The sequence below is a fragment of the Nomascus leucogenys genome, chromosome 4, assembly GCF_006542625.1.
Source record: "Nomascus leucogenys isolate Asia chromosome 4, Asia_NLE_v1, whole genome shotgun sequence".
NCBI classification, from domain to species: Eukaryota; Metazoa; Chordata; class Mammalia; order Primates; family Hylobatidae; genus Nomascus; species Nomascus leucogenys.
In genome coordinates this window covers 103,947,508-103,968,169 of record NC_044384.1, presented here as the reverse complement: position 1 = coordinate 103,968,169, position 20,662 = coordinate 103,947,508, and the positions used below count along the sequence as shown (strand labels likewise).

General features: G+C 41.1%; 1 protein-coding gene across 3 annotated transcripts in view; it reads right to left on the bottom strand.

Moving 5' to 3' along the window:
- The window catches only part of SMARCC1 (SWI/SNF related, matrix associated, actin dependent regulator of chromatin subfamily c member 1), a 198,928-nt gene that overhangs the window by 115,054 nt on the left and 63,212 nt on the right, over positions 1-20,662 (bottom strand). For all 3 annotated transcript variants that reach the window (XM_030811904.1, XM_030811906.1, XM_030811905.1), the window contains exons 7-10: positions 17,749-17,818; positions 11,487-11,562; positions 7,739-7,864; positions 4,373-4,494 (exon numbers count right to left, since the gene is read on the bottom strand). In XM_030811904.1, coding sequence (XP_030667764.1) covers positions 4,373-4,494; positions 7,739-7,864; positions 11,487-11,562; positions 17,749-17,818 — 394 coding nt within the window. The remainder of the gene's footprint in view (positions 1-4,372; positions 4,495-7,738; positions 7,865-11,486; positions 11,563-17,748; positions 17,819-20,662) is intronic.

Below are 20,662 nucleotides of genomic sequence, written 5' to 3'. Positions count from 1 at the left end.
ATTCTAAGATTATAAGCAATCACATATGTGATCAAAGATATGTACCATTGTGTTTTAATGGCCCTTTTATCATCCAAATATCAGGAACTACAAGTAGAATCCCTAAATATAGTACTAATTCTTTCGTATAAAATCTTCCACTGCTCTTGCACCAAAAATTCAATCAAATAATTATTAATTTTTAAAACTAATAAATGTCAGGGGGCTCAAAAAAAAAAAAAAAAAAAAAACCCAGTAATGATTCTTTACCTTTAGGGATTACAAGGGATATAGGACAGAAATCTTTACCTCACATAACATGATTCATACAAACACAGAGAAATACGACAGAAGTATTATATTTCAGCGCAGAGAAACGAATAAAGGTACCAAGAAAATACATCATAGAGAGGTTGTAAGGATTGAAGGTCAGAGTTAAGCTGAACCTTGAGAACTGTTTAACAATTCACTAAGAGGTAAGGGCTGGGTGTGGTGGCTCATGCCTGTAATCCCAGAGCATTGGAAGGCCAAGGCAGAAGAATTGCTTGAGGCCAGGAGTTCAAGACCAGCCCCGGAAACAGAGCGAGACCCCATCTCTACCAAAAAAACAAAAAATTGAAATTTTAAGAGAGGGTCTCACTCTGTTGTCCAAGCTGGAATGCAGTGGTGCAATCACAGGTCACTGCATCCTTGAACTCCTCAGCTCAAGTGATCCTCCTGCCTCAGGCTCCTGAGTAGCTGAGACTATAGGTGCACACCATCATGCCCGGACTATTTTTCTTTTTTTAATTTGTTCTAGATACAGGGTTTCACTATGTTGCCTCAGGTGATCTCAAACTTAAGCCATCCTCCCACCTTGGCCTCCCAAAGTGCTGGGATTGCAGGCATGAGCCACTGGCTCCTGGCCCAAAAAGTTTTGTTTTCTTTTCTTTTGTCTTGGTGGGGGCGGGGGTAGGAGACAGTCATGCTCTGTTGCCCAGGCTGGAGAGAAGTGGCACTATCTCAGCTCACTGCAACCTTTTCCTTCCCAGGTTCAAGCAATTCTCATGCCTCAGCCTCCCCATTATCTGGGATTACAAGGGCACTCAATCACGCACCAGCTAATTTTTTTTGTATTTTTAGTAAAGACGGGGTTTCACCATGTTGCCCAGACTGGTCTCTAACTCCTGAGCTCAGGCAATCTGCCCACCTTGGCCTCCCAAAGTGCTAGGATTACAGGCATGGGCCATCACGCCCGGCCTCCAAAAAGTTTTTAATGCTAGGCCGGGCATGGTGGCACGCACCTGTAGTCCTAGCCACTGAGGAGGACTGCTTGACCTCAGGGTTTTAAGGTTACATGATTGTACCACTGCATTCTAGCCTTTATTCTGCATCCAGAAGCATTGTCTTGTTTTAATTATTATTTTTATTCATTTATTCCTCAGCAGATGTTATTATACTAATTTAAACCCCTAATTTATTTGTTATCATTTTTTATTTTTTTCTGCCAAAGAGCAAGATCTTGTCTGGCAAAAATAAATAAATAAAATAATAAAGAAAGGCAATGCTTCAGGATGTAGAATAATGGCCAAAAGGTATAAGAAAAGAAAAACACACTTGCTTTGGGAAGTACTGGGTAGCAATCTAAAGTGCACTGTGAAGTGAGAGTGGAAATGGAGAAAAAGCTGTCTGAAACAGCATGCTGGGCCAGCCTGAGTTCTACAGTGTAGAAAGAATGCTCAAAGTTCCCTTTGAGGGATGACATACTGGCTTAGGTTGAATAGGATACATAAAGTAAAATTTTTTTCTGAATAAAAATCACATGATGAGTTTTTTTTTTGAGATGGAGTCTTGCTCTGTCGCCCAGGCTAGAGTACAGTGGCGCAATCTCAGCTCACTGCAAGCTCCGCCTCCCGGGTTCATGCCATTCTCCTGCCTCAGCCTCCTGAGTAGCTGGGACTACAGGCGCCCGCCACCACGCCCGGCTAATTTTTTTTTGTATTTTTAGTAGAGACGGGGTTTCACCGTGTTAGCCAGCATGGTCTCGATCTCCTGACCTCGTGATCTGCCCGTCTCGGCCTCCCAAAGTGCTGGGATTACAGGCGTGAGCCACCGCACCCGGCCTTTATTATTTTTTTTAAGCAAAAGGAAGCAAAGTACACTTGGAAGAGGGCCAATTAGGCAACTTGAAAGACAAGTGCTGCATGATGATTTTTTAAAAGTCTATAAACCTAAAGGCAGCAGAGAGATAAAATACTTAAAGGGGAAGACATACAGTGCAGATGAATGAAACAAAAGTTGGGAAAACAGATGTCAAAATATTTTCTAAGTATATTTTCAATATAATTCTAAGGAGAAATGTAAAATGAGAAAAGGCGTGGTCATTACAAGGCAAATGTATTCCATTAAAGTACATGCATACATATATTTTAGAAGAACTCAATCTGGTACGCATTATATTCAGAATAGAGGGTACATGTCACCACTGTGAGCCTCAAGCCTCCTAGAGATCACATCTTGGTTCAATAACCACTGGTGTCCTAGCACCCCGTTTTATCTCATTATAGTTGACAGTGCTCTCCCTGCAAAGATCTCATGTAGCTCCAAAATCTCTGAACAGCAACAGCAATATTCAGATTAGAAATGTAAGAAACAGGCCAGGTGTGGTGGCTCACGCAAATAGTCCCAACACTTTGGGAGGCCGAGGTGGAAGGATTGCTTGGGACCAGGAGTTCGAGACCAGTGTGGATAGCAAGACAAGACACTACCTCTACAAAAAATACAAAAATTAGCTGGGTGTGGTATTGCGCACCTGTAGTCTCAGCTACTCAAGAGGCTGAGGTAGGAGAATTGCCTGAGCTCAGGAGATGGAGGCTGCAATGGGCCAAGATCGCACCACTGTGCTCCAGTCTGGGCAACAGAGCAAGACCCTGTCTCAAAAAAAAAGATGAAATGTTAAATACATATAAAAAGAATGTAGGCCAGGCACGGTGGCTCATGACCCTGTCTCAAAAAAAAAGAATGAGATGTTAAACATATATAAAAGGAATGTATGCCAGGCACGGTGGCTCACACCTGTAATCCCAGCACTTTGGGAGGCCGAGGCGGGTGGATCACGAGGTCAGGAGATCGAGACCATCCTGGCTAACATGGTGAAACCCCGTCTCTACTAAAAATACAAAAAAATTAGCTGGGCGTGGTGGCACGAGCCTGTAGTCCCAGCCACTCGGGAGGCTGAGGCAGGACAATCGCTTCAACATGGGAGGCAGAGATTGCAGTGAGCTGAGATTGTGCCACTGCACTCCAGCCTGGCAACACAGCGAGACTCTGTCTCAAAAAAAAAAAAAAAAAGGGAACTGTAAAAAATAGTTACCCCATAAACAGCTAACGAAAAATCTATTTTTATAATTTCAATTTTCATGTCATAATACGTGTGGACTCAAAAACTAAGTTTTTAAAGGTTTTTTGATGACTGTAACTTGCTTAATAATATATGAAACTAAGAGGTTTTCAAATGTCCCTAAAGACTTCTGTTAGTAAGAGTGTTGTCATAACTACCCTTCAGGAAGTAATACTATTCAAGGCATGTTCTGGGAACAGAAATGCCAACTAGGGTAGAGAGGAAAGTGTATATAAGGAAGCTGCAGGAGAGATGTCAATTGTGTCTTTACACTTCAATCAACATCCAAAAAGTTGACTGTCACATGAAAATAATCAATTTACAAACCATAACTGTCTTGCTAAGTCTAAACAATAAAAATTATAATGAAAATATTTTAAACTAGGCAAACCAGAATTTATGTATCTTAATATATACCAATTAATTATTAAGTACTATTTACCATTTATTAAGTGTGTATTTAAGGCCAGGCAATGTGCAAAGGCTTTAAAGTCTCATTTAACCCTCAAAACCATCTATTCAGTAGAAATCATAATCCTCATTCAACCAAAGCTCATTAAGTACAAAAGTGTAGCTCTGAACCAGGCATTGTACTGCCATGCTTTGCAGAACATCAAGCAGCCACATATTCATCTCTTCTATGAGCTTATTTGATCACAAATGGGACAAGCGGTAAAATCAGAAAAGGAGACACTAAACATGGTGAATATAATGTCTTAAACTCCTTACCAGTCATGCTTCTCAATATTTAGATACAAAAAAAAAAAAAAAAATCCAAGTGATTCTCCAGCCTCAGCCTCCCAAGTAGCTGGGACAACAGGCGCGCACCACCATGCCCAGCTAATTTTTATATTTTTAGTAGAGACAAGGTTTCACCATGTTGGCCAGGCTGGTTTTGAACTCCTGACCTCAGTTGATCTGCCCGCCTTGGCCTCCCAAAGTGCTGGGATTATAGGTGTAAGCCACCGCGTCCGGCCTGTTTTAATGCCCTTTGAATCATGTACTAGTTCTTACCCTTTCTTCCCACTCTTCTTCCGTGATTCTGTTGGTGTCGGAGGGGGAGGCGAAGGCGAATGTTTCCTCTTTCGAGCATTAGCTGATGCTTTTCTATCTCTTCTTTCTGGACTTCTGACTGGCTAGGAAGAAGTAAATGGAAATAAGTATCAGCTATCTTTGCTCCTCAGTTTCTACAAATCCTTGGCAAAAGGTGAGTCTCCACACACAAAGACAACAGCATATCCTTAGTTCAGAGCAAATAAAAAGAATATCATTAATCATCCAGGAACACCAGTAATCAAGAAACTTTCTCTGACCTTTCAGGTGATATATATCATCAATGGAAATATCGGCTATTAGTTATTCAAACTATGCTATAACAGACATGCTGAAACCCTGCACAACTAAAAACTGCTACTGTTCACATTCTATATTTTGAGGTGGGAAATGTATTTCAATAACTACTGGAAAAATATGAAATACACTCTATTAAACTGACAAAATACAAAGACAGGCCAAAGGATCCTGTGAAAATGGAGCATTATAGGAATTATTCTTAATCTCTAAAATAAACAAAAGATAACTTTATGTCATAAGAAATGTTAAGCAAGATGGCAACATGATTTAAAAGTCAATCTCTAGGCCGGGTGCCGTGGCTCATGCGTGTAATCTCAGCACTTCGGGAAGCCGAGGCGGGAAGATCACTTGAGGCACGGAGTTCAAGACCAACCTCTCCAACACAGGGAAAGCCCATCTCTACTAAAAATACAAAAAATTAGCTGGGTATAGCGGAGCATGCCTGTACTCCCAGCTACTCAGGAGGCTGAGACATGAGAACTACTTGAACACGGTAGGCGAAGGTTGCACTGAATCGTGACCATGTCACTGCACTCCAGCCTAGGTGACAGAGTAAGACTGTCTCAAAGAAGGGAAAAAAAGTCAACCTTTGTAAGTAAAAACTATCCTGGCTTGCAAATGATAAAATTTAATACATAAAAAAAGCTTCCAAACCTAATGAACAAGTTCAGGAAAGTTGCAAGACATTAAGATCAACATACAAAAGTAAGCCTGCATACAGTAACTACCAATTTAATAAAATACACTATCATAAAGCAAAAACACCTAAATAATCAGTACTAGATTAGGTAAAAGCATCAGAGGCGTAAGTAAATAATCTAAAATTAAAACATCAATTAGGCTGGTCACTGTGGTTCACACCTGTAATCCCAGCACTTTGGGAGGCCGAGGCAGGGGGAATGCTTGAGCCCAGGAGTTCAAGACCAGCCTGGGAACCAGAGTAAGACCCTGTCTCTACAAAAACAAACAAAAACAAGTTAGCTGGGTGTAGGGGTGTGCGTCTGTGGCCCGAATTACTCAGAATACTGAGCCAGGAGGATAGCTTGTGCTCAGGAGGTCAAGGTGACAGTGTGCTATGATCGCAACACCGCACTTCAGCCTAGGCGATAGAATGAGATTCTGTCTCATGCTAAAATGAAAAAATCCATGAATTAAACATTAATTTTCTCTGTTGCCATCTTACTCCTTACAACTGTATTTCCATTAAGAAGCTCCATAGCATCAAACTGAGAAGCTTAAACACCTTATGAGTATGTAATAGCAGTTTGAAAAAAATCTAAAGGATATACACCTTTGAATGATACAGTAAATCTGAAGTTGAATTTTTTTCTCTTTTTTTTTTTTTTGAGACAGGGTCTCACTCTGACACTCAGGCTGGAGTGCAGTGGCGCAATCTCAGCTCACTGCAACCTCCACCACCCAAGTTCAAGTGACTATGGATCACTGCAGCCTTAACCTCCTGGGCTCAATTGATACCCCTCACCTCAGCCTCCCATGTAGCTGGGACTACATTTGTGCACCACCGTGCCCAGCTAATTTTTGTATTTTTTGCAGAGACAGGGTATTGCCATGTTGCCCAGGCTAGTCTCGGACTCCTGGGCTCAAGCAAACCACCTACCCTGGCCTCCCAAAGTACTGGAATTACAGGCGTGAGCCACCATGCCCAACCCTAAATTTTTTTAACAAATATCCATTTTTATATAACCTCCTAAAAATAAATGAATAAAAAACAAACTAAATATGAACAGAAATGGGTATGAACTGGCCAGTTAAATAATGTAATGTTGAAATTGGAATATTCCTAATGACAAAAAAGCCTTGGATTAAAATATATTCAGGGAAAGCAAATATGTAAGTATATCTTCTGGAAAGGTTAAAATAAGAGAATATGAAGAGTCATCAGCACCACAAGACAGCGGTGGGAAAAAAAAAATTTGAATAGTCCAATTCCAAAACAAACACCAACCAACCATAAGTAAAAAGGTATGACAAAGACTCAACTGTAAAACATTTTTCTTTTCTTTTTTTTCTCTAATTTTTTTTATCAGTTGAAGAGACTAGGTTTTGCTACATTGCCCAGGCTGGTCTCAAACTTCTGGGCTCAAACAATCCTCCCACCTCAGCCTCCGAAAGTGCTGGGATTACAGGTGTGAGCCACTGGGCCAAGTCATTTAATATTTTTGTTACCTAATATTTTCCTAAAAATTGGCAAGGCATGGTGGCTCATACCTGTAATCCCAGCATTTTGGGAGGCCAAGGCGGGTGGATCAACTGAGGTCAGAAATTCAAGATCAGCCTGGCCAACATAGTGAAACCCCATCTCTACTGAAAATACAAAAATTAGCCAGGTGTGGTGGCACGTGCCTGTAATCCCACGTACTTGGGAAGCTGAGGCAGGAGAATTTAATCCCAGCACTTTGAGAGGCCAAGGCAGTCTGATCACCTGAGGTCAGGAGTTTGAGACCAGCCTGGCCAAAATGGAGAGACCCTGTCTCTATTAAAAATGCAAAAATTAGCCAGGTATGGTGGCAAGCACCTATAATCCCAGCTACTCGGGAGGCTTGAGGCAGGAGAATCGTTTCAATCCAGGAGGCAGAGGTTGCAGTGAGCCGAGATTGTGCCACTGCACTCCAGCCTGGGCAACAGAGCAAGACTCTGTCTCAAAAAGTATATATACATATTAAACAAAATGAGTTTTGCATAGGAAAACCAACAGCTACATTAAATTCTGCTGTGACATTACACTTCAGATCTAGTGGGCAAAATCAGCTACACCACTACCCTTCTGCGTGGGCCACTTTAAATCTTAATAACCTTTTAAGATTTTCATACCACTTTTTGGGAGGTTATTGCTTCTGAGATGGCTGTTACAGCCACTTTGGAATTTTCACCTGATGGCACATCAGCCATCAGGTAGATGTGAAAGTTCCTAAGTGGTTTGTATATGACAGCTTACTGATGAAGATTTAATAACATTTAGGCCAAGAAGACAGACTTAATGGTGAGAAACCGTGCCAAAGAAAATACCTCTTCATTCTTGGTTGAAATCCGCTGACGAAAACTCACAGGCTTCCTATTTTCATCCACCTCATAATCCTCCTCATTCATCCATTCATTGAAAATATCAGTGTCCAAAATCCATTTCACATGAACCTAAAACCACATCAACGCATGAATATCTACATAAATAACAAAAAATCACTCAAGGTTTTACACTATTGAAAAGGAAACAAGCTAATTTATTTTCAAAGCCTCAAATGCATAAAACATAAATAATGTAATACTACTAATGATATGAGTTGTAATTTAATCATCTCAATTTTTATTCCATATTAAAGAGAACAAGAAAGCATCGGTAATTTATACTAGACCCAGATTTTGATAGCAAAGTCCCTCAAATTTGTTTTGCTTAATCATTTCATCCTTATGTTCATGAAAATCACTGATAAAACCATTGAACAGCACAGAGCCAAAATCAGTCATTGCTTTAGGCACAAAGGATGTCTCTGAGTTTATCAACACTCTAAGTGTTGATGACAGAGCACACTCGCAGAGGCCTATCACCTGCCCCATCAAGTACACATGGTGCTCTACAGAGATCTTTCAGGGAGAGCCAAGGCTGAGGTAGGGATGGAAAAGTGACAGTCAGATGGTGGGTTCTTCCCAGTCCTTTATATGGCCACCTCCCTTGTTTAATTTCATGCTTCTGAGTAAGAAGAAAATGAAAGTTCGTGCGGATGTTGTACAAATGTAGATGTATATATACATATAGATACATATTTTAACCACAGGCCTAACCCATATAACATTCCATATTATCCAACAGTATTTCTCAATGGTGGCACAACTGGAATTTGACATTAGGCAATTCTTCTTTGTACAGAAAAACTCAAGTCATGGTGGAGGTTTGAATTGGAGTAGTGTTGGTTGAAACGAACATGTTCAGTCAAGAACAGATTACAATTATGAAGCCTTCCTAGAACACTGTAAAAACAAGATACACTGTGGTAATGACTAGAAAACAATATGAACTTCCTAGTAATTTGTCAATCTAAACTCCCTGTTTTCAAAGAGCTACTAAACTGGTTATTTGGGATATGCCTTTCAAGTACCTTGAGTTAAGAATGACACCCATCTGACTACACGCCTCCTCTCCCTTGAAAACTATAGTTACACAGTAATATACACAAACAGCAAATTAACAGCCTGTCCAAGACAAATAAAGCCTCCAATAATGTAACCTGAAGACTCCTAAATGGACAAACTATGGGAAGAGTGTAAAAACAGAGCAGTATAAATAGAGCAGTATAAATAGAGTGTATAGGCCGGACGTGGTGGCTCATGCCTGTAATCCCAGCACTTTGGGAGGCCAAAGCGGGCAGATCACCCGAGGTCGGGAGTTCAAGACCAGCCTGACCAACATGGAAAAACCCCGTCTCTACTAAAAATACAAAAATTAGCTAAGGTGGTGGCGCATGCCTGTAATCCCAGCTACTTAGGAGGCTGAGGCAGGAGAATCGCTTGAACCCCGGAGGCAGAGGTTGCGGTGAGCCAAGATCACGCCATTGCACTCCAGCCTGGGCAACAAGAATGAAGCTCCGTCTCAAAATCAATAAATAAATAAATAGAATGTATAAATAGAGCCTTAAGCTAGTTAGAAAAAAATAGGACTGTGCTAAATAAAAGGGTTAATTAACTGATAGTTCAGAAAATTAGAAAATAGTCAAAATAGTGTTTTCCAAAGTGTGAGAAACATGTGTATACACTGCTTCCTTTTTTTTTTTTTAAAGAGCTCAATTTTCACACTGATAATCCTTTAACTACTGAGAAATCCTTGAAAGAAATCCTTTCTCCTGAGAAAGAATGTTAGAAAAGTATGTGACAGCTAACAACTGTTTGTGTCAGGCACTATGCTGAACATCTTACGTGTATAATCTCATTTAACCCTCCTACGCACGGTGAAATAATGCAGGTATTATACTCTCTCGCCTTCCAAATCAGAAAATTGGGGCAGTTTTAGTAAGCTGACTAGTTACACTCCCAGTGAGAGGCAAAGCTTGGATTTGCACTAAGTTCTCCCTGAGCTCTCAAGTCCTATGCTTTATTATCTCTCTCATAAAAAATACCTTCATGTCAAAATAATACAAAAGTCTATGTGTCCTTGCGTAAAACTATTAAATTCTGGAGCCTAGTTTCCTTCCTAATAATGTGATACCATAGTTAAGTAATCATTCCCAGTTCTGATACTATAATGTACAGGGAAATAGATGTCTAAAAATCCTTCAGTAGTACTTCACAACATTACATGGCTCATGAGTCATATGGCTTACTCCTTTACTATTAGATGACAGTGTAATTTCAACATTTAATTTCCAAAAATAGTTAAAAACAGAAAAATCTGGGCCAGGCGCAGTGGCTCACGCCTGTAATCCCAGCACTTTGGGAGGTCGAGGCGGGCAGATCACAAGGTCAGGAAATCGAGACCATCCTGGCTAACACGGGGAAACCCCGTCTCTACTAAAAGAAAAAAAAAAAAGAAAGAAAAATCAGCCGGGCATGGTGGCGGGCGCCTGTAATCCCAGCTACTCAGAAGGCTGAGGCAGGAGAATGGTGTGAACCTGGGAGGTGGAGCTTGCCGTGAGCCGAGATCGCGTCACTGCACTCCAGCCTGGGTGACAGAGCCAGACTCTGTTTCAAAAAAATAAATAAATAAATAAATAAAAGATAAATCTGGAAGAAGGGTACAAAGTAGTGCTTTGCTTTGTACTACTCTTGCAACTTGTAAAATTAATTTTTTTGTTTTGAGACAGGGTCTTAACTTGTTACAAAGGCTGGAGTGAAGTGGTTGCAATCACGGCTCACTGCAGCCTCAACCTCCTCAGCTCAAGCAATCCTCCTGCCTCAGCCTTCCATGTAGCTAGGACTATAGGGCACTTGACATAATGCTCAGATAATTTTTTTTTTTGGTAGCTCAGGCTGTTCAAGCAATCCTCCTGCCTTAGCCTCCCAAAGTGTTGTTATTACAGGTGTGAGCCACCATGCCCCACAAACTTTATTTCCACATCAAAAGTTGATTAACAAGTCAATGTATGGACTCTCATTACATTATGGTAGAAATGATTAATAAAGTTAAGTCTATATCATTCTAAAAGTCACACAAGCACTGCTTCCAAGCTTCCCAAATAACATCATCAGTGATGTTCAACTTCTTCTCCTCACACTCCTCTCTCACAAACCACAATCCGACCTGCCTTCGGGTTCTCCTCAAACATCAAGCACTGCAGACATTTCATCTAAGACCTAGATAATAAAGTCTTCATGGCCGTGCGTATCTCGTAAATGGATGACAGGAAAGGGAAACCAACATTCTGTATCTCCTTGGAGAGACTGCTACAGAAAACAGCTGAGAAGAGCTATTAGATTATTATAAGAATTTTTTTGGCCAGGCACGATGGCTTACACCTGTAATCCCAGCACTTTGGGAGGCTGAAGCAGGCAGATCAGCTGAGGTCAGCAGTTTGAGGCCAGCCTGATCAACCCAGTAAAACTCCGTCTCTACTAAAAATACAAACATTAGCCGAACGTGGTGGCGCGTGCCTGTAGTCCCAGCTACTTGGGAGGTTGACACATGAGAATCACTTGAACCCGGGAGGCGGAGGTTGCAGTAAGCCAAGATCGCACCACTCCACTCTAGCCTGCGCGACAGAGTGAGATGCCATCTCAGAAAAATTTTAAAAAGATTATTATAAGATTTTTTTTTTGTTAAATCATTTACCTTCCATGGCTTTTCTGGAATTGGCGGATCTTCAATTTCAGCATCAACATCATTACTATGGACCCAAGTATCATAGCTATAAAGGAATCAAAACGAGAAAAACAAATTAGAGTCAAAGGTAATTCGTTAGAAAGACTTATAAATAATAAGAACATGTTTTAGAAATACTACTAAAATCCCAGCCTGGTCAACACGGTGAAACCGCGTCTCTACCAAAAAATAGAAAAATTAGCCAGGCATGGTGGGATGTGACTGTAGTCCCCACTACCCAGGAAGCTGAGGTGGAAGAATCGTTTGAACCCAGGAGGCAGAGGTTGCAGTGAACCGAGATCACGCCACTACACTTTAGTCTAGGCAACAGAGTGATACCCTATCTCGAAACAAAACAAAACAAAAAACTAAAAGAAATACTACTAAAATCTATTAATAGCAACTTATCAGACACTTTCATCTTTACTATTCTGCCAAGAAAGCTCCTCTGTAGAGGTCACCAGTAACGTATATATTGCTAAACCTGAAGTTCAAGACTAAGACCAAAAAATTTTAAACAGCTGCTTGCTCTTTCCTCAAAGCATTTCCCTCACTTGGCCACCAAGAAAGTACTATCACCTGATAGTCCTTATACTCACCAACCTCTCTTTAGTTTCCATGTCAGTTTATGTCTTAGTCCCAAATGTCTTCAACTTTCAAAAGTTCCTGGGTTCAGTTTTTGGAAAAATCCTTCTCTCTTGCTAATTTCATTCATTCCTATAACTTCGAATATACACTGATGACTTCAAATTTTATATCAGCACTCTCCCATGTATTCTGAACTCATAAATCCAACAGCCAACTCCACATCTTCTTGCGTAGAACGTCTAACAAGCATTCCAAACCTAACACTCAAAGCTCAACTTGTAATGCTACCCTGGCCCCAGTGATGTACTCTAGCCAATCATTTCCATTTCAGTAATGACAACTTTATCTTTCCTGCTGTTCAGGCCAAAATACTTGGAAACAGCCCTGATTCCATTCTCAAGCACATCCTGTAATCAAACCAACTGCAAATGTGACCAGCTCTAACTTCAAAAGTATGTCTAGAATCTATCTAATTCTTACCCCTTCACTCTGCTCACTGGTTTTCCTGCTTCTGCCACTGGTCTCTTGGTCTCTCAAGAGTTAATTTTTCACATAGCAACCATAGTGATCTTTTTGAAAACTAAGTCAGTCCACATCACTCCACTGATCCAACCCTTCCAACAGCTCTCACCCAATCAGAGTGAAAGTAAAAAACCTAACGATGGCTTGCCATGGCTTCAAGATCTAATTATCTGACAGAGACTCTGATCCCATCTCCTGTTCTTCTCTCCTTACTCATGTTATATTTGAGCCACACAGGCTTTGATAACATTATTCCAACATGCCCTACTAAGCCTGCATACACTCTACACAGATTGCTCCCTCACTGTCCAGATATCCATATAGCTTACTCTCTCATTTCTTCACATCTCTTTGCTCAAGAAGTCTCTTTATCAACAAGCTCTAACTTACTGACATAAATCAGGCCACCTACTCCAACAAAATCATAAAATAGGCACAAAATTTTTTACCAAAATAAAACACTGTGAATATCACTATACTGACCAGTAAACTACGAAACCAAATGACATCTAGTATGATGACAAGTATCGGCTTCCTTTTAGTCACCATTCAGAAGTCAGTTCAAAAGAATATGGAACCTGGCCAGGCGCAGTGGCTCACGCCTGTAATTCCAGCACTTTGGGAGGCCAAGGCAGTGGATCACCTGAGGTATAAGGAGTTCAAGACCAGCCTGGCCAACATGGTGAAATCCCGTTTCTATTAAAAAATACAAAAATTAGTGGGGAGTTGTGGTGTGCACCTGTAATCTCAGCTACTTGGGAGGCTGAGGCAGGAGAATCACATGAACCTGGGAGGCGGAGTTTGCAGTGAGCTTAGATCGCACCACTGCACTCCAGCCTGGGGGTGAGAGTGAGACTCCGTCTCAAAAACAAAACAAAACAAAACAAAACAAAAAAAACACCGAACCTTATACTCTTCCAGTCTTGATTAGAAATTGAAATGTGGGCAGAAGTGAGGGCACAGGCCATAGTTAATTTTTAAAAAGTGAATTAACAAGACCCCTAGAGAAAACAAGACCTGAGCCAGCTGCCACATCTTATTCGATACATAAGGAAAAAGTGAGCAAACAGGCTATATGGTCTTAAAATGTGTTATTTTGGAATTTATACCAACTCTATACTTACGTAGCTTGTCATCACAAATTTAAGTTTCCACTGAAGGGTTTCAAAGGGCAAACCTCTTTCCTATATAGTTGCTGAAATATTAAAAGGTGTTTTTGGATGCAAGGACTACTGACTTGAAGCCTTTAGACTGGGAGTGCTTTACAGACAGAACTTATTCAAATGATGTTTTAAAAATAAGCTGGGCCTAGTGACACGTACTTGTAGTCCCAATTAGTAAGGACAATCACTTGAGCCCAGGAATTTGAGGCCAGTCTGGGCGACATATTTTTTAAAAGTAAAAAAAACTAATCCTTAGGGGAGGGGAAGTTATTCACTTAAATTTATCAGTTATGGTTCACATGAGACTGATTACAAAGCTGACTTGATTTAGTTGTAATTAACTTGAACTACATAAAAAGACTGCATATACTCTTAAAATGTTCAATGAATCTAAAGACAAACTTCCTTCTTTTAAAAATATAATTACAAGTAAAATAAATAGACTAACAAAAACAAAGCAAAACCTGACGTTTTATGTTTACTGATAACACACATATATGCAACAGTCTTGTTCCTCCCCAATTAAAACGGAATCTGATTAACCTTAGATCCGGCTACCAATTTAAGGGAAATACAGAGAACAGAGTAATCCGTTCAAATAAACCATAGTGCTGCCACTGAAAAATTCCATAATGTGGTAAACAAAACATGACAAACCAACTGGTTTCTTAAAACCAGTAAGGTTTTAAGAAAGGGGAGGTCATGAAGACAGAGGAAGAACCTATAAAATTATAAATTAGAAAAGTACTTAAATATACCAACTAATCCCAACAGGCAGATTTTATCTAAATTCTAATTCAAACAACTATCAATCAATCAAGTGTGTCATTTAATTGACAACATTGACTGGATTTTTATTTTTTTTTTTTGAGACGGGGTCTCGCTCTGTTGCCCAGGCTGCAGTGCAGTGGCACGATCTCAGCTCACTGCAGCCTCAACCTCTGGGGCTCAAGTAATCTTCCTGCCTCAGCCCCATCCCAAGTATCTGGGACTACAGGCACGTGTCATCATGACTGGCTAATTTTTGTATTTTTTGTAGAGACAAGGTTTCACCACGTTGCCCAAGGTGGTCTAGAACTCCTGGCCTCAAGTGATCCTCCCTCCTCAGCCTCCCAAACTGCTGGGATTACAGGCATGAGCCATCATGCCCAGCCATGATATTTTATATTAAGGAACTGTTTGGATTTTTTTAAGATGACAATGGTATTATTACTTTGAACTGTTTGAGGCCAGGAGGTTGAGACCAGCCTGAACAACATACAGAGAACCCCCCCACCCCCGCCAACAAGAAATTTAAAAATAAGGCACCTATGGGTGGCACGTGCCTGTAGTGCCAGCCCCCAGGGAGGCTGAGGTGGAAGGATCACTTGAGCTGTCTTCATGCCACTGCACTGCAGCCTGGGTAACAGAGCAAGACTTTGTCTCAAAAAAAAAAAAAAAAAAAAAAAAAGCCCAGGCATGGTGGCTCACACCTATAATCCCAGCATTTTGGGAGGCCAAGGTGGGTGGATCACCTGAGGTCAGGGGTTCGAAACCAGCCTGGCCAACATGGCAAAATCTCATCTCTACTAAAAATACAAAAATTAGCCAGGTGTGGTGGCATGCGCCTATAATCCCAGCTACTCAGGAGGCTAAGGCATAAGAATCGCTAGAACCAGGGAGGTGGAGCTGAGATTGCGCCACTGCACTCCAGCCTGGGAGACAGAGTAAGACTCCATCTGAAAAAAATTTAAAAAAAGAGAGAATGTATTTCTTTTTAAATACATACTAAAACACTTATGATTCAAATGGTGTTTGGGATTTGCCATAAATAATATGAGAAGACGAGAAGTAGACAGAAGTAGAGGTTAAAAAAAAAGTGGGAGTGGGGGGCGAGGGATAAAAGACTACAAATAAAGTGCAGTGTATACTGCTCGGGTGATGGGTGCACCAAATCACCATTAAAGAATTTACTCATGTAACCAGATATCACCTGTACCCCAATAACTTATGAAAAAATAAAATAATAAAAATTTAAAAAGTAGGTGAAAGAAGACTGACGAGACCTGTAGAAACCACAATGAAAATCTCCACTTTACATGACAAGAATGAAATGAATACTAAAACTGCTCTACTATAGGTTTAGAAAAATATAGTACAATGTTATCCCTATTTCCATGTGCACTATATGCAGGCATTAATATTATTTAATAAATAAAAAAGAAATTTTTTTTTTTTTGAGATGGAGTCTCTGTCACCCAGGCTGTGGACTGCAGTGGCGCAATGTCGGTTCATGGCAAGCTCCGCCCCCGGGGTTCATGCCATTCTCCTGCCTCAGCCTCCGGAGCAGCTGGGACTACAGGCGCCCACCACCACGCCCGGCCAATTTTTTTGTATTTTTAGTAGAGATGGGGTTTCACCGTGTTAACCAGGATGGTCTCAGTCTCCTGACCTCGTGATCCGCCCGCCTTGGCCTCCCAAAGTGCTGGGATTACAGGTGTGAGCCACCGTGCCCGGCCCCACTATTTTCACTAATATCTAGCTCTTGTTTATAATACTCATTATTCATACTATAGATACTGAAACTAGTATGGGTTATAACATGTAAAGCCACAACAGTACTAGGCAAATAAATTTCTGATGAGAAGAAAAACTCAATTTTCGACATAAATTAATTTCATCCTTAATGGTTTGGCACGAGTAGTTTTTGAAAAAAGCAAACTGATCAGGCTGGACACGGTGGCTCACACCTGTAATCCCAGCACTTTGCAAAGCCAAGGCGGGTGGATCACCTGAGGTCAGGAGTGCAAGACCAGCCTGAACAGCATGGTGAAACCCCGTCTCTACTAAAAATACAAAAATTAGCCAGGCCTGGTGGGGGGGCATCTGTAATCCCAGCTACTAGGAAGGATGGAGGCAGGAGAATCACTTGAACCCGGGAGGTGGAGGTTGCAGTGAGTCGAGACTGTGCCACTGTACTCCAGCCTGGGCGACAAAGTGGGACTCTGTCTCAAAAAAAACTGATCAGTAATAAACACTAGAAAAAAAATTCCTTATTTTCTGAAGACAGAGTGAGACTCTGTCACCAAGGATGGAGTGCAGCGGCATGATCTCGGCTCACTGCAACCTCCGCTTCCCAGGTTCAAGTGATTCTCATGCCTCAGACACCTGAGTAGCTGGGATTACAGGCGTGCGCCACCATGTCTGGTTAACTTATAGTTTTAGTAGAGATGGAGTTTCACCATGTTGGCCAGGTTGGTCTTGAACTCCTGACCTCACGTGATCCACCCATCTCAGCCTCTCCAAGTGCTGCAAGTAAAGGCATGAGCCACCGTGCCCGGCAAAATTCATTTCTTAAAAGAAACAAATATAAATTAGCAACCTAATACCACAGAGACTTTTTTGGCAACTACGTAGAGGATATGAGGTTTTGTTTTTGGTTTTTGGTTTTTTTTGAGACGGAGTCTCACTCCGTCGCCCAGGCTGGAGGGCAACAGCGCAATCTCGGCTCACTGCAACCTCCACCTTCCGGGTTCAAGGGATTCTCCTGCCTTAGCCTCCCAAGTAGCTGGAATTACAGGCGCCTGCCAGCACGTCTGGCTAATTTTTTTTATTTTTAGTAGAGACGGGGTTTCACTATGTTGACCAGGCTGGTCTCGAGCTCCTGACCTCATGATCCAACTGTCTCAGCCTCCCAAAGTGCTGGGATTACAGGCATGAGCCACCGCGCCCAGCCTTGATATCAGTTTTTTTTAAAGCTAAATAAAGTCATTTATGGCTTATTCATTCACCATTTAATGGTGACCTCATTAAATTTTGTACCTTAAATAAGAAAATAGTCAATAAAAGACTCCGTAAGTGAGAAAAATGACTAAACACAAAGCAACAAATTGTCACTATTCAGAAAATAAAACTATAAATAAATGTGCCTTCCTTTCACAGAAATCTTTATACCAGGTCTCACAGCATATGAACATTACCTGTCTGGATAAAAGCCCCAATGCACTAACACTTGCTTGTCTTTTCTCATCACTGGTCTCAACCATTCTTCTGAAAGAGAAAAAGAAACAACTTTACTCAAACTGACAAAGTAATAAAGAAACTACAATTTTTAGCCTTAAATTTTACTAAGATGTTTTGGTGTGCTAATGAACAACATTTTTCGAACATGCTGTTGCTGGTTTGGAAAGAAAAAGTTTTCAAATTGAGTACTATCTACCAGATTGAGGGGAAATTTCTCAGTCTTTCAGACTTTCCAAACTGTAGGTCTACTATCCATCACTCTCGACAAAACCAATTATCCACTGTGGTAAAATACTCCCATCCCATTCACCCACCAGCCTCTCCTCTCTCTTCTACCCAAATAATAATCACCATATTATTTAATGCTTCACTTCCCATGGTGAACCTCTCATCCCTCTTTGAGGCTTAGCAATTATTACACATCTTTCAAGATGTAAACCATACTTCATCTCATTGATGAAAGTTTTACTAACTACTCTGCTTCCTCTAGATTCCCTTTTTCTGATGGCCTATAAGCTTTAAAGTGCTACATCAAAGCTTTTACCAAAAATACTATTTTTACTATTCTTTAACTGCCTCATACCTGTTAGCCCTCCCAACAAGAGTGTAAGCAATGTGATTACATATTGTAGACTTTTTTTTCAAAAGTTTTTTCCAAAGATAAGTGCAAATTATATAATAAAGTGATTCTTAGTATTCTAATCACAGTTAAATTACCTCCACATTTCAGCATTGGTTATCATGTGCTTCTTTGGTAGTCTGAATTTAGCTTAGAAAACGTATGCCTAATAGTAAGAGAGAAGTTCTAAAGTAAGCCCCCTTAAAGCCCACGGCAAAAAAAACAAACAAACAGACAGACAGATCTAAGTAAATTAGTCAAGTAAAAATTACTTTCCAGTGCAGGTTTTAACAAGATATAGCCTCATTTTCACTGAATAAAGCCATGAAGCCCTCATACCTGTGCTGTTTTTTTTGTTTTTTGTTTTTTTTTTTTTTTTGAGACGGAGTCTTGCGCTCTCACCCAGGCTGGAGTGCAGTGGTGCGATCTCGGCTCACTGCAAGCTCTGCCTCCCGGGTTCACACCATTCTCCTGCCTCAGCCTCTCTGAGTAGCTGGGACTACAGGCGCCCGCCACCACGCCCAGCTAATTTTTTGTATTTTTAGTAGAGACGGGGTTTCACCATGTTAGCTAGGATGGTCTCGATCTCCTGACCTCGTGATCCGCCTGCCTCGGCCTCCCAAAGTGCTGGGATTACAAGCGTGAGCCACCGCGCCCGGCACCTGTGCTGTTTTTGAAGTATACAATGACTCACCTAACTATCTGAAAAGAAAGTGAAAGGGGGCCAGGTGTGGTGGTTCATGCCCGTAATCCCAGCACTTTTGGAGGCAGGGGCAAGAAGACCACTTGAGCTCAGCAGTTCAAGACCACCCTGGGCAACAAAGTGAGATTCAGTCCCTTAAAAAATTTTAAAAATAAAAGTAAATAGCTAGGCATGGTGGTGTGCATCTATACTCCCAGCTACTCAGGAGGCTAGGGCAGGAAGATCACTTGAGCATTATAGTTTGAGGCTGCAATGAGCTATTAATAAGTGCACTCTTGCACTTCAGACTGGGCAAGAGTGAGTGCCCATCTCAAAACAAAAGGTGAAAATGACAGAATCAGGCTCTGTTCCCTAACATGGTAACTCAACACAGCAGAGGAAAAAAGAAAAGAAGGGGCCAGAGGATCTTTCTAAATCCCAACTACCTAAACTAACCTGTCCTGTCAAGTGTGTCTTGGTGGTGCTCTAACTAGTAAAAGCTGCCTTTCAGAATACTGATTTCATCGTCAAAGACTATGCACCTTTATGAAAAAAAAGAACAGGTATCTTTCCTAACCACAGCTGACTTTGATACAAATTTTGATTTTCTTTTTTTTTTGAGACGGAGTTTCACTCTTGTTGCCCAGGTTGGAATGCAATGGTGCGATCTCGGCTCACCGCAACCTCTGCCTCCCGGGTTCAAGTGATTCTCCTGCCTCAGCCTCCCAAGTAGCTGCGATTACAGGCATGCGCCACCATGCCTGACTAATTTTTTGTATTTTTAGTAGAGACGGGGTTTCTCCATGTTGATCAGGCTCGTCTCAAACTCCTGACCTCAGGTGATCTATCACCTCGGCCTCCCAAAGTGCTGGGATTACAGGCGTGAGCCACTGTGCCTGGCCAAAAAAATTTTTGATTTTTATCAAGACAATTTTTTGAATTGTCTTTGAAAAATTTCCCAATAGCAGAAACAACAAAAGGTGTGAGATGTAAACTTGCTCTCTTCCCAGGTATTATAAATTTATACCCAGGAATTAATTTATAGAAGTATGGCTGAATGACAAAAGAGTAAGGCCAATGCCATTGAAAGATGAATTACTTATATATCCCAAAAGAAGGAAAAGAACATACCATGCAGAGCCACTGCAGAGGCATCACAATAGTCAAGAGGTAGAAGACAGGAACAAGGGGAAGTCTAAGCCAAAGCCTGTATTGGGGTTTCCATAGAAAAGCTAACATGGGGCAGAGTAACAATTCAAGGTGGGGATGGCTGAATACTTGCAAGAAACACTGGGGCACAGAGGCTGTCTCTAATTGCCTGGTACCTCACCCTGGAATGATTTAGAAAAGGGGAAATACTGGTTTGGTGTGTGAGAGTTAGATAAGGAGACGGTTACAGCTATATACTCAGATTGGTTGGTTTACATATGAAAGATGTGCTCCTAGGGAAGTTATTATCTTCAGAAATTAGCTAGCCCTCAAAAGGGCAATCTCTCCCCAGGTCATCAAATGCCAGAGCAACAAGAACATAGAAAATAAAAATACACACTTAATATAATAATTAGTATAA